Source organism: Dermacentor silvarum, chromosome 7 (genome assembly GCF_013339745.2).
Source record: "Dermacentor silvarum isolate Dsil-2018 chromosome 7, BIME_Dsil_1.4, whole genome shotgun sequence".
Lineage (NCBI taxonomy): Eukaryota > Metazoa > Arthropoda > Arachnida > Ixodida > Ixodidae > Dermacentor > Dermacentor silvarum.
This window is the reverse complement of record NC_051160.1, coordinates 28,141,316-28,155,731: the sequence shown is the minus strand read 5'-3', so window position 1 is coordinate 28,155,731 and position 14,416 is coordinate 28,141,316. Positions and strand designations below refer to the sequence as shown.

Sequence of the window (14,416 nt, the reverse complement as noted above, 5' to 3'; positions counted from 1 at the left end):
CAGCCGGTAGCTCGCGCCTTCCTTTGAGAAAAATAAAAAAGAAAGAAAAAGAAAAGGAAAGAAGCTTCTGGTTTTCTTTGTGAATGGAGAGTAGCATAAAGAACGGAATTTATTTTATTTTTCGCTGCGACGGCTCCCGGGCAAAATTAAGAATCGCCAAAAGATGCTAACACGAATCGGGCGCGCGCGATGGTCGTTGCGCTGCAACTGCGTCCGCGCCCTCCTCTGAAACATTTTTTTGTTTTCTTTTTTTATTCTTGAATGAGAGCAGAATAAAAGAAGGCAATGACTTCGTTTTTGTTTTGTTTTGTACTTTTCGCGGTTGTCGCTGTCCAGACAAGTTGATTGATCTGTGTCTCACGGCGCAACTCTCCTCCCTCCCCTTCGCTGCGGAAATGAGTTTAGCCATTAACGTTTCACTTCCGGAAGAAGAAGCGTTCGTTGCGGGTACACGACAAAAGGCACGACTTCAACGCGGCCACACAAAGCTGATGAGCGTACAGGGCGAGCCAGGGTATATTCTGTGCAGCGATGCGAAACGATAAATTAAAAAAAAAAAGTAAGCTGACTTGTGTAATCGTGTTATTGGGCCGGCTTCTTCTTTTCTGTTTTATATAAATAAACCTCAGTTTATATATAAAGGTGCATAGTTACCATGATGGAAGGCAAAGTGGTCTACACTAAATCTGTAGACGCTCTAATTTCGAAAGCTACAGGAGTTCATTATGATAACGGCTTATAGTATCTGAGGTGCCTAGGGACATTAACACCGATCGGTCGACCGATTAGCTTAGCATTAAAGCTTTAACGAAGCCAGTCCATCTGCACGTGTGAAAAAGCGCCGTCTTTGTATTAAGTTAGGCACTCGCGTAATCTAACTTGTCCGTAAGCATGCGACATGCGTCGCTCGTGCACAGTATGTTTGTGACGTTTCTGCCAAACGTCACACAGGGTGGTCCACGAGACGAAACGTCAAAAATACGTTGTGAAAGAACAACTTATATCGTACGCTTTATTCGGCAATTGTGCCCCAGGGGCCAGCGTGATTTCTAATATATATATATATATATATATATATATATATATATATATATATATATATATATATATAAATATATATAGCATTCTGTGTTTTTAGAATTTCTCACCGTCCTTTTTTGTGTGTAGATCTAACAAACGCAGCAATCCAGTGTAAAGTCGGCACCGATTCGACTGAAGACGGTTTCTTGCAAATTACTTGTTCTTTCTTGGATAAAGGAAGACGTAAGCTGGAGAGGCGCAAATCAAATATGCATACTTAAACGTGCACGGTCCTCTAATTTCTTTGACGGACAACACTTGACTCTTCCAGTTGTTTTTTCCAGCGCGGAGACGCTGCACATTTTGTTTAAACAACCCGGCACATAGTACAGCCAGAAGGAGCGGACGAATACGTTGACGTCCCCCCCCCCCCCCCCCCCCACTTTTTTTTTTTTTTTTATGTTCGCTGCATCGAACAACAGTAGTTGCTTGAAAGCAACAACACTACAATGCGAAAGCAGTCTGTGGAGAGCGGCTATCACGGGGAAAACTGAGAGGTTTACTAGATGCGAATATTCGGTTTGCTACCCTGAACCGGTTACCGGGAATCGGGGTTAGAAAGATGCGTGGGTGTTATCGTCGTGTAAATGCGCAGGGCAGACAGTTGCCCTACTCTTCAGTCGTAAACCGCTCAGTGTGAGCAGCCCGGGTGACGCTCTACGGGTCACGTGATCGCTACTACACGTCACCTCGTCTCATTCCCACTGCGGATAGTTTACTGCAGACATTTCTACGTTACGTTTCCTACACCTTCACTTAGTTTAAGTACTTAGTTTTAGTTTCTGTTTTCTTTTCGGACGTTTTCTTTTTTTTCTCACTTTCATTTTTTGTTCTTTTTCGTTTCGAAATTGGCGCAGGTGGGACGATAGGAGGCGCAAGTGCGGCGTATGGACCTGACGGTGGAATGGGATACATGATGGACGGCAGTCCACAAATGCACATTAGGCCACCAGGTCAGTTTACGGCTTGCTTTTGTTTTCGTTTCGTTGTGTTTGGTTACTTTGTTTGTTTTGTTTGTGCCCATTATTGTGTTTTGAGTTGGTTTTTACGCCGTTTTATGCGTAGCAGGCACCGCTTCAGAAGAGTGACATTTCGCACCGCTCGCGCTCGCGACCAAAAAAAATAGTGCGGCGCGCACGAATACGTGAAATAGGAAAGTGGTTAAGCAATTCGGCTTAACATGCATTGTGTTTGTTATAGTGCAATGTATTAAAGAATAGTTACTTGGAAGACGCCGTATATCTGTTCACCACAGATAGCGCGGAGTGACACTGTTGTACGACCGCACTCATTTTCGCAACTTCTATAACAGCGCATCGCCTGCATTTCGACCAAAAACTTACTGCGTCATACACTAAAAGCAACACGGGTATACACACAATACGTGATTCGAAACAACATTAGCGCAGCTAGTTGTTTACGGAGAAGGTATGCACCAGATCAACTACCAGTTCATTGTGAAACGCGCGGAATGATACGCATCTTTCCGTGACCGCACTACTTTCGTAGCTTCTGCAGCGTCGCCTGCTGAGCTTGAAACAGAGTGTAGGCATGTTTCACTGCATAGCACGCTTCTAACACTTATTGTGTTTTTAGTGTTAACGCTGTTGTAGTGAGTACGCCGCCTAGATACCCTCGGCTGTGGCATTGTGAGCCCACACTTGTGTGGGCTCAGAATAGCCCACGCCAGTGTTTGGGAATAGCCCACACACAATAGCCCACACAAGCGCTTGTGGTGTCTTTGGGAAGTTAAAAGAAAGTTTTAGCTCAGACTCAACTCCAATGCCGCATATTCAAATGCATGTGAAACGCAGAAATACTTTTCATGAGGTAACCCTTGGATTGATCCGAATGAAATTTGTGGCATTGGAGAGAAATGTTAAATTCTAGTGACTGTAGCAAGCGGAATTTTGATTAATGGCTTGTATTTTCTCACAAAAATCGCCGGACATTGGTAAGCTTGAAAAAAAGCAGAAGCACGATGTTTACAAATCCCTAGCTCTGCCCGAAAACAGGTATTGCAGTTTTGTAAACAGCATCCAAAACGGACAAATCTGGTATACTTATTTATAGCTTATGTGGATTTGTTGCAGTGTTTACAACTGTTTACAGTTGTGTTACAGCAGTGTTACAACTGCTGTAGATGTATTATAGAATGCAGTTTTGATAATTTTTGTATCCTCTTTCATTGCTGAGTTGGAGTTGTAAACTTGATGCTTTTGGTTTTCTAAATGTTGCAATTTTCAACAATAGTAATTAAAAAAATCGACGGCCTTAATAAAATGCGCTTGCTACAGCCCCTAAATTTCAACTTTTTCTTTTAAATGCAACAAACCTCATCAAACTCAATGCAGTGGTTGTCGAGAAAAATCATTTGACTTTTCACATGTATGTAGATAGGAGCTCTCGAGCTAAAGGTTCCTCTTAAAGCCCATATTTTATGTTGCCGAAGGTAATTGGTGACGACCAGTTCGTGTTCACCGAAACTTCCTTTTTGAAAGAATCCATCACTTTTCGTGCCAGTGAAAGACAGACTGTCATTCACCGTCGCATTATATGACCTTTCTCCTTTCACCTTCGACCATTGCGAACACTGTAAAGGCAACTTCTAAAAAGTGTCGGAAGAGTGTGGACGTTACAGATTACTTTAAAGGTCGATGACAATAGAATCGGAGATGAATGCCATAACACGAACTTGCCTTTGCTTGTGTTCATGAGAGACTCGCAGCTGACCAAACATTAGGTCGAGTTCATTTATGCGAATATAACGCGCGATTATATATTTTAATTGCAGTCTGAAAGCGCATCTCGACCTGTATTAGGAAGGATACTACGAATAACAGTTGCGTTTTTCTTTCCTCTTTGCTGTGGGCTTGGCCACAGAGCGACTGATCAATGGAAGAAAGTAAACAAAGTTAAACGCGATGTTCTTGGTTTTTCTGCACAACTGTGATGTAATGCGGCGCAGCCCGTTACAACGGCGCAGCCCGCTATTTCGAAGTTAGCCATTGCCCGATTTTCGTTGTTAGGCGTTGCCGCTGTCGGGTAGTCATGTGAAGTAATCGCTGGGGCATGTAAGCACCAATTTGTGACATGTGTCTCAATTTCTTCCCTCTTTTCTTCATTGTATTTTTTTTTCCTGTGACGGAAAAGGCACACACGACATTAACGCAAATATTGCGTACTGCGATTGGTGCTCTCTTGACGTCACTCCGCAACCGAAGTCTCAAAGGTCGTTTTGCGCATGCGCTGTGCTTGTCTGGTGCCACATGAAAAATGTCAACTTTGAGAACGTCGACAAAGCCAACATTACTACTCCTTTTACGAAAAAAAAAAGAACTCGTTCTAGTCCTTGCAAAAAAGCGTTTCTGTAAAGAGACATTGGATGGATAAGGTGTTCACGCTTAATGAATCAACCGTTTTTAGATGCAGTGCACTGTGTCTCGCCGTTGCTGTCAAGCAGAACTTGTCCTGCTTCGGAATTTTTGTGGGCACGGGGTGTCCGGAAATTTTCAATGCACCATTTCTTGAATAGACTCAGTACGACGCCCACCGGGGAATATTCCTTTTTTCGTTGCGCATTCGTGTAGCACTCGGACATGCATCAAAGTTGTGATATATACTCAGCCATTTTCCAGCCGTGGAATGCACGTCACCTAACGGTCACCGTTCTGTCCCTCGATCTCGCAGGCATGCAGAACTTGTCCTGCGGCGATGCGTCGATGGGAATGGGACACATGGGCGCCATGGGCAGCTACCCACAAATGCCCCAACTGCGGTCGCCGACGCAGGCCATGCTCCTGCCCGGTCACCCGCACGCAGCCGCCATGATGATGGCGCCCATGGGCCACCCGGGGCTGCCCCCGCAGGGCTCCCCCTACGACGGCCAGCACATCATGGACATCCACGCCAGCTAAAGCCGCGCCGCCTCGTGGCCCTTCCTCCGTGGCTGCCCTCGTCACCGAATGTCCTCTTGCTCCAAGCTGTGCTGCCTCCGTCCGCCACCGACAGGTGGCGCCACTCGACGGACCGTTTATCTTGTTTTTTTTTTTCTTACTCCTGTCGTCTGTTCCTTCAAACACACGCACGCACCCGTGCAATACTGCGTTTTCCGCAGCAGGGTGCGCCCTCTGGCCTTTGTTTTTCGAAACTTCTGCTGTGCTCTTACCGCGAAAACCGCGTTTTATGTCTTTTATGTGTTTTTCATGGCGAGCGCGTGAGTGATCGTGAGCGACAAATGTTATTTCTCTTTATTGTGTGATCGTATTCCTTCTGTGACTGTTCGTTACGTCTTTTTTTGTTTTGCTGTGTTTCTGCTAAACTCCTACATCTTTTCGTCTTGCACAATGACTCTGACCGCGTCGTCTGCGATGGGGAACAGAAGTCACGAAACGCAACTTCGTGTGTTGTGCGCATGCGTCACTTACAGACGTCTGCTCTTGCGGAGCAATTGATTTGCAGATGAACAAAGCAAAACAAAATTCACCCACCCTCTAATTCGCCACTCCGTCTTGTAAACGGGGAATCAGCTTACAGTGACAGTTGACCTAGTTGGCGAATCATTGACAACGCCGTCGTGGTAGTTCCTGACTGGGCAGCTTAGGTCGATATGCCATCTAATGTTCCAAAGCCGAAGGAACGTCAAAAAATCGTGCCCGATATATCGCCTAACGCCTATGTCAAACTCGCCCTCAGTGTTTCGCTGCTTTTTGAAGTTATCGTAATCACCAGAGGGATTGCAGTGAAAACGAAACTAGCCGAACCACTGCAGCTGTATTGAAAAAAAAAATAAAAGAAAAAGAAAGCAACGTTCAAAGGACGACCCAGACTCTTTCCTCATCGCCGACGACTTAGTCAGGCAAGGCAGCAAGTTTCTTCTTTTCTTACGCCTTACGCAAGAAGGAAATTATGGCGAAAGGTCAAAAAGGCTTTCCTTTTTGATCACGCGCAGTCAACTCTCATAGTCTGCATCAATTTTAGTCTTTTTTTTTAATCATAACTCTTCATCTCCGGTCCTGTTGACCTTCGATCCGATGCGACAGACTCGTTTCTCCACTCCTGAAGCCGTGATGAGGCTGCGAACCGGTCGCCGTTTTGCAATAGGACCGGCGCGAAAAGAAAGATAACAAAAAAATGAAAGCAAGAAGTGAGAAAGAACGCGAGATAAAAAGAAAGAAAGAAAGGCGTTCCGCAATGTGCCGGACACGTGTAATGGTTATCTAAAAAGTTCTCTCATTTTTGAACAAACGCCAGATTTGCTTCGAACGATCACTTTCGGGTTTTCATAAAAGTTGTCACGCCAGAGCTTTTCGTAAGGGCATGTGCGAGCCAATCGTGATGTTGTACTTATTATGAGCGAAGGTGGCTCGCCGATGGCAAGCAGTTCTTACGAACGAAGAGCTCTTTGAATTCGTACCGTGGTATCATTTTCTGTTGTGTGGCAATCGTTAGCTGGTCGTCTCCATCTGCCGCTTCCTAACCGTCTTCATCAAGGCTTAAGAGGTTAGCTTAAGTTTCTGCTGACTCTTGCTGCTCTAGACTTGCACATTTAGATAGTCATCGTTTCGCAGGTGACCAGAAAAAAAAACAGCTTCTGGTCGAATGTAGCTGGAGTTGCTCCGCGTTTTGCAAGCGAAATATCTTCAGGCAGCAAGCTGTGTCAGCGAAACGGCTACAGTGCAACTAACCTTGAATGCGTACTAGTGCCATTCTAATTCACAGGTGGTTACGAGCTTCCATTCGCCTAGACACGGCAACGTGTTAGCGCAACCAAGACAGTACCTTTGAGTGCCTACCTCGAAGCTTTAGCGAAGTCCACCAACAGAGTGGTATCAGGCCTCGATAACCTTAGCAACACGGCAAGCCGCACCAATGTCCGCCCAACAATGGGCTACATTGGCACCACATTGGATCACGTTGGTTATACACTGGGCCTACATTGGATGCACTTTAAGGGCTGCTTGTGAGATTAAGGAAGCCATAGAGTTTCATAGAATAATTACTATAGCGAGCTCTGGTGCTGCGTCAAGATAGCACCAAAATTCCTTCTAGTAGTTGTATGTATGGAGGAAGATTTCATAAGGGTCTTCGTTCATGTTTACAAGCGTAGTTCGCGACAACTTTTCCACTTTGATGCGTGTTTGTTTTTCAGTAGAGCAATGAGGACACCGATAGTCCATTGCTTCACAAAGGCTGAGTACGCTCCTCGCAACGGCCTCTGTCGAGTGGTTTGCACAGTCTGTCCTTCGCGTCGCCGCGTCTCGAAGGCCCTATTTTGTTTTTAGTCGAACACACGACGCCGGCTTGGTGTGTACAGAAGAACAGAAAGAATAATGCCGGAGCAGGGTTCACGCGCGGTCTGAGAAGAGTGTGACGAAGACGTGGTCCGAGATCGGTGTTCTGAGCTGCGCGTTCGAGGTCTAAAAATGGAGGGTGCGGATGCACTACTACGACGACAGGCTTAAACTGTCAGAGCCGGAAGTGACGTCAGGAAAATATGGAAGAAAGGCTTCAGGCTTTCCCCTTCAACGTCTCTTGGCGTACCGTCGATAAAAAAAAGGAGTTGCTTCTCGGCGTCGCTAACGTCGTCAGTTAGGTTTCTTTTCATGCACCTCGTGTAGCACCCCCCCCCCCCCCCCCCGGACGGGTGTATTCACTGCTGTCGTTGAGCGACCCTCCCCTGTTCGCTATTGACTCCCGAGCGAGACAAGTTCGCCACAGAATGCGTGTGGCTTAAATGTATGTGAACTCGTGTGCAGTTCGATTCGCGAGTTCAGAGGAATCACTTTCCTCCCGCGCGTTCTTTCGCATTGAGTCGTCGCTGGAGGGCGCTGCGGCTGTCAGCGATGTTTGCCAAGTTGTTCCCCGTCTCCAGGGGGACCGACCACTGACGCCCTTAATAAGGGAACACGATCCCTGCGCTTATGACGAGCGTGTGGATTCCGTCGCGAGAAGTGTTTTAACACTCCCTTAGCCCCATCTGTTGTCGCATCGTATTTTGACGGACCCTCCTACTCCACCACACCTGTTTATCTCGTTCCTCGTAGGAAGAAGTCAGTTGTTTTTTTTTCCCAATTCATGATTCCACCGGTGAACTCCAAGAGTGGCGGCACGGACTGTGCTGCTGAATACGTCATCCTTTTTCGTTCGTTCAAACGAGCGTTTCAACCTTCAAATTTCGATCTACGCTTTTTTTGCCTACTTCAGCCATACTCCTTTCACCTTATCTTAACTTCCTTTCTCTCACTCGCTCTCGTTTTTCTTCAGCTTTTTCTTTTAGTTTTATGTCCAACGAGGAAAAACATCGCATTGCGGCAAGTTGTGCGGGGCAGTGGATGGCTTCGATATTTCATTTGAGCCGAGGTGTGTCTGAACGTGCGTCGCCACTTTGCAGACCGAATTGCTCTTTGGTTCCTATCATTCTTGAGCCCCCAAATGAGTCGCAGATAGTCTAGTAGCCTCCATCCACTGTGAAGGAAAATGCACTCTCTTACGTGATTTTGTATACTTCGCCTTTCATTGGCCGCGCATCGTTCGAACTTCATGACGAATTGCTTCCTTTGCCAGGGTCAGTTTTCGTTTTAACTCCACAGCTCTCCTTCAATGACGGAAGTTACCGAACATTTTCCCCCCCTTTTTTTTTCTTTTACTGCTGGACGAACAAGATCGTTACGTGTGACTTCTTTCCACCCACACACAGAGGTTTTACGTTTTTTTTTTTAATTTTAAAACTGACCCTTTCTTTCTAAGTGACTCGTGTTTCTCTGCGGGAATTTCATTCATCAATTGTTACGTCATCCCATCCGTTTATTGGTACAGGTCGTGGATTCTGTCCGGACGAGGCTGTAAGCGTCCTCGGGTCACGTAGCAACGGTGGTTCGATTTATTGTTATTGTTACTTTTAGTTTGTCTTTTCATGCGGCTAAGCGGCGTGGACGGTGCTACCGTGTAAGATCCACCTCTGGCGTTCGAGTTTTGATAGATGACGTGGTGGCGTTGTGTGCAATTGCGTGTTGGGTTATGAGAGCTTTCTGGTTCTCCTCCGCGGCCCTCATCATTCGCCGTGCGGTGGCTGTGCGCATTTCTCGCTGTACGCGGGAACGTTCGCATCTCGTCACTGTCCTCTGGTTTTGCGATCATGCCTCGACGTCTGCCCGTAACGATTCAGAAGAAGCTCGTCACTGTCTCTATACAAAGAAATTGTTGTCGCACATTCTTTTCATTTCCAAAAAAAGAAAATTATCCGCGCTCTATCGCATTGCAGTGATCACGCTTGTTGATTCTCAGTGCTTTTTTGGAATAGCAGCACTTGATTCAGAACGTCGTGATATCTTATCTTTTCGCACTTTAGTCGTATCTATCCGTCTATCTAGCGTGAGCTGTTCCTCGCAGTTATATCTTCTCTGCAAAGCTTTTTCTTCTTACCCTGCGGAATGAGTTTTATCGGAACGGAATGACTTGCACAGGCTGCACCGATCTTATCACTTTTTTGTTTATTCACTGCGCCTGTTCGAGTACTGTAGGCTTCCTTCTTTTACGTCATCGCAATTTCACCGTCTTTTGAAATTTCTAATCCTTCGATGAGCACCATTTCAGCAATTCTCTATGTATTCATGTTTTTTTATCCTTACATTTCGCTTGACTAGAAAGCAATGACGATGTCTTCTCGTCGCACTTCTTTCGCGCTTGAAAGATTCTTTCTGTCTCCTTTAATTTTTTTTAATTGTCGGGGGCGTCAAAACTGATCATGATGCAACTGACAAACTGAAAATACGTATGTAAAAAGAAGAAACGCGTTATCGCAAAGATAAAAGAAGTGAAACAAACGGATGACGGAGAGATGCGGGGAGAAATCTCTAGTTATATATATAAATATTATAAATATAAATAATGATAGTTTATGATATTATCCATCGTGGTTGTTGTTCTCTCTGAATGTCATATTTGCCAAGGTACTGCTGTTCACGTGTTGCTGTGGTTTCCCTCTCTCCACTATTTTTATTTCTATTGTAAATCTTTTCTTTTTTTTATATAGAAGCACATTTCGCACGCTTTTTCCCGCAGTTCTAAAGTTCAACACATGAAGAGTGACTTTTTTTTCTTCCTGTCGCCATTTCTATCTACACTTCTTCATCGTCTTTCTATTGTTTGCATTGTTTGTTTGATACGGCACTTTGTGATTTCACATGCATTTTTTTTTTGTAAACACCAGGCGGCTTCGCTCTTCCTTTTCATTTTGATACACATCTGACTTCCTCTATTCCCTACTTTTTTGTACTTGTGACAAATCTGCGAGCACGTCTATTCGCGGGATATATTATACGTATCTGTATAAAACGTACAGGCATCTAAGGAGACTGTAGTTGTAGTAGCAGTAGCTTGGACTTGTGTTCTCTTGAGTATAAATATATATGTATATTTTTCTTTCTTCTGAGGCTTCGTTACATCTGTCTTAGGCCAAGCGTTCTCGTGTAGACCATTCCTTGCGTCCCAGGCCGAGTTTGCGTTTTTACTCATGTGTATGTTACTGTCTGCCGTCTTTTTTTTTTTCAGTGTCGTGTCTCGCCGTTCTGTCGTTAACGTGTCGAGCGCGACAGGCCGACAGTCGGTCGACATCGGCTTCCTTTTCCTCTCTGTTCACCCCATCGCACTTTTTTTTTTTTTGGTTCAACTCAAATACCGTTCACACCTGCGGCATCACAGCCGCTCTCAAACTCGTCATTAGCGACGCGTCTGACAGTTCCTGCCGCATTTGTCGGATCGCTGATGCACGAAGGTTTTAACCTCCATGTGGTTTCCTCTTACGCATCATCGGCGCGGCGCAATAACTCCGGCGTTGCCAGTAGTGCGGCAGACGCGCCGCAGGTGTGAACGGTGCCGCGAATTTACTGATTTAAGCCTGTCAGCTGGCGTCATCTAGCGGCCAGTCTTGTCACTTGTTTTTTTTTTCTCCCTCCTTTGGACTCGTAGACTGCTTGTGGTGCGAGTTTCAACAATACTATATATATATGTATGTATACACATATGCTGCCTACTAAAGCAGTATATCCATCACTATGATACACTATCGCTGTTCTGCGGCGTTCGAGTGGCCGCCCTCCACTGGTGTGGCAGGTTCGGAATGTCGCGCTGGAGCGCGTGTAACCACAAAACATTTTTCTCCGTGCCGACGAGGAGACAGGAAGCTAAGTTGGATGTTTTTTTTTTCTTTCTTTTTTTTTTCGCGCTGGCAGCGCGCTAGCGTCATTTCTTGGTTCCTTACATCTGCTGTCGTGAGCTTGGCGCGTTTTATTAGGAAACTAGCACATTGCGTAGGGATTCAGAAAGGGAAGGGGGGGGGGGGGTCTTTGTGCTGGAATAGCGGCATAGTGTGGGGTAGAACTGCGGTAGGGTTTGGCTTTGGCTGGCTTTGGCTTCGAGGCAGCGACTCTTCGCTACATTCGCGCTCAACGCGGGACACGAACCCACGACCGTCAGATTACGAATCAGATGCGCCGTAGAACGACATTTCTGCAAGTGTAACGGTTCACAGACACGCTAAAAACGAACGAAAAAGTTGGATCAGGAGTGAAAGAAGAAGCGAAGAAAATCCATCAGTGCAGAAGCCCGAATTTGTTATTTGACGTCGCAAGCGTCCTCAAGTTGCCCCGCTTCTTCACGGCTCCTTGTTTTTTTTTTTTTGAACTGTTACAGCGTAGCGCTATCTCTTTGCACGTGCCATATATAGTATAACCAAGCAGGGAAAACTTGTAGCGTTTAATTATCTTCGGTGGACTGGCGAGTACTCGATGATTCAGCGCGACTCGATGTATACCATTTTTTTTTTTTGTCTCGCATCAAACGAAGCTGTAGGCCGTATACCAACTGATATACGCGAACGAATTTTCCTGTCTCCTCGTCGTCGCGTTAATTGCAGGGTATATTTTCGAGAGTGAGTGCGTATGCATGGTTTTTTTTTTTTAAATCTACACCACCACTATACCAGCACCGCCGTTTTGTGAAACTTTTTTTTTTATTTCGCAAATTGTTTGCCTACTTCATGAGCTTCGTTGACGTGATTGTATCCTGTTGAATCACTGTTAACTGTGCGCAGGACTCGAAGGAAACCGTCGGGAAAAAGCAAACCTTGTTCTGTGTAATTTCACTTTGTTCTGTACCTGCAAATCGTGTGAAATCTTAAGCCTTTCTAAAGATGCTACGGTGTCTTACGCTTTGTTCGTCTTTCCCGTATCTGCTGTGGTGAGTGACAAAGTTTTCAACGCTGGTAAACTTACGACCACCTCTTAACGCTAAAGTGAAACATTTAAAATGATAAGTTCACGTGAGCACTTGCAATATAAAATGCTCATTGAGCGAGTCTTACTCTTTGTTTTTTATCTGGTGGTTTTCGAAAAGTGTTTGAAATTAATGCAGATGGTCGATGTACTTTCGAATATCGGCACGGTAACTCGTACTTTTCTGGCAGTCGAAAACTATGATAATAATAAATCAAGTACACATGTGCATAGCGAGAATATGTATCAGTGTATTATATACGTACGCCACACAGTCAAATCTTTTTTGCGTATTTTTTTATGTTTTTCGAAGCTGTTGTTCCGGCATGCAAGAGAACAGCGGAAGGGTTTCCTAGATTTCTCAAAATTCGTGCGACAGTTCTTATCATTATCTCCTTTCTTATGTACATAAAATTTCACTGGCTCTTGTTTGAAGTGCTTTAAGTGTGAATGTGACACACCCTGGAGTGTTTGGCACGTATGGTGTCTTTTTTTTTTTACTTTTTTTTCGTTTTCGTGTCAGATCGGCTCCAACCTAATCCGCATGTGTCCAACTTGCTTACGAAGCAGAATAGCAGAGAGACCGACATTTTTCTCGATCTGTTTGGCAATGGCCGGCACATGTGTGTTCTCTCGACTGTTCTATACGTTCCTTATTATTTTGTGAGATGGTGTGTTTGCGAGGGAAGTCGTGGCACGGCTGTACTATGCTTCGACTATGTGGCACGGCTGTACCTATGTGTGAACTGAGCGTACTAAACGTTTGGTTAGCGAGGAGTCGTTTCTTTTTGACTTGTCCGTGGACACATTTTTTTTTTGTCTTAGAAACTATTGCCTCCCCTGCCATCCACCCACCCCATTTCTTGGAAGATGTTGGTGTTTTGTGTGTAGAAGCCCCTACTACTAATTGTGAAATAATAAAGAGTGCAGAAAAAAAACGAGAACTATACTGGCTGTGACTCATTACTGTCTGTATTTACACGGTGAAGTACTGTTCGTAAATACAAGACACATTGTGCTCTGAAACAAGCTGCTGGAAGCCCGAAAGGTAGCCCTCATGCGTACACCTTCAGAGTGCTTTGGCTAGCAACAAAAGCCAGAGGTTACAACGCGAAGCCCATGAAAGCACAGCAGGAAGCCTTCATTTATTCGTCTCATTTTTGTCGAGATTTATAACAATGAAGCTTGTCGTGAATGTGCAGTCAATAAAGCAAAAAAAAAAAAAAAAGAAAAAAAAGCTGTTAATTTTTTATATATTCCGCCGCTTCATATGGCTGTTGCGGAATGACCAAGCCCTGAGTGGCATTGGCTAACATTTCCAGCGTGATATCTTATATACATATACATAAAGAAGAAAACGAAGTGGACCTGGGAAGAGTCGTCAGCGTTGCACAACGGTAAGACCATCGCAAGCGTAATGCGGAGGTTGTCGGTTCGACGCCCAACGGCGGAAAGCTGTTTTTTTTTTTTCAGTGTACTTTCATTTGATTTTATCTTATCATATTTACATTCCACTTAAGCAACATATAATTTTCGATGTGCTTTCTCTGGCTACATTTTTCTGTTGGCTTCATATTGCCGTAACTATAGTGACTGTTGTTCTCACAAATTCCATGGCGCGCGGTTGAACTCTGGCAACCTCATTGATGCCTTGAGATCGAATGAGAGTGTTTTATTCTCTGGGGGTCTTCTCCCAAAATCACGCTCCAACGCGATTTCCATGATTTATACTCAATGTTTCAGATATGCCGCCATGACCGTTAGTGTCAGCAGCTAAAAAAATGTGAAGGCTCTAGGGCCTTGTTTTTATTATTAACAGCAAAGCTGTTTAAGGCAGCCGTAATTTGTGGTGCGTATCAAGAAACTACTAAGGAACAAAACAAACTTTATTGCCGAGGCGGGATTCGAACCCGCGTACCCCCGGTCCGAAGGCGAGCGTCGTGACCACTAAGCTATACAGCCTTTTTTTTTATTATTATTGCCTCGCATGTCACAGATCTCACGAGCGCAGAACAGAATAACAGGATCATATATCGGTGAACCGTCAGCGGTTTTCCGACTAC

At 44.9% G+C, this 14,416-nt stretch overlaps 1 protein-coding gene across 3 annotated transcripts in view; it reads left to right on the top strand.

Annotated features, from left to right (window-relative positions):
• Positions 1 to 13,297, top strand: part of LOC119457830 (homeobox protein Meis1) — a 343,572-nt gene extending 330,275 nt beyond the window's left edge. For all 3 annotated transcript variants that reach the window (XM_037719582.2, XM_037719581.2, XM_037719584.2), the window contains 2 exons: positions 1,938 to 2,033; positions 4,771 to 13,297. In XM_037719582.2, the coding sequence (XP_037575510.1) occupies positions 1,938 to 2,033; positions 4,771 to 4,997 (323 nt within the window). In that variant the 3' untranslated portion in view covers positions 4,998 to 13,297. The remainder of the gene's footprint in view (positions 1 to 1,937; positions 2,034 to 4,770) is intronic.
• Positions 13,298 to 14,416: the final 1,119 nt, after the last annotated feature.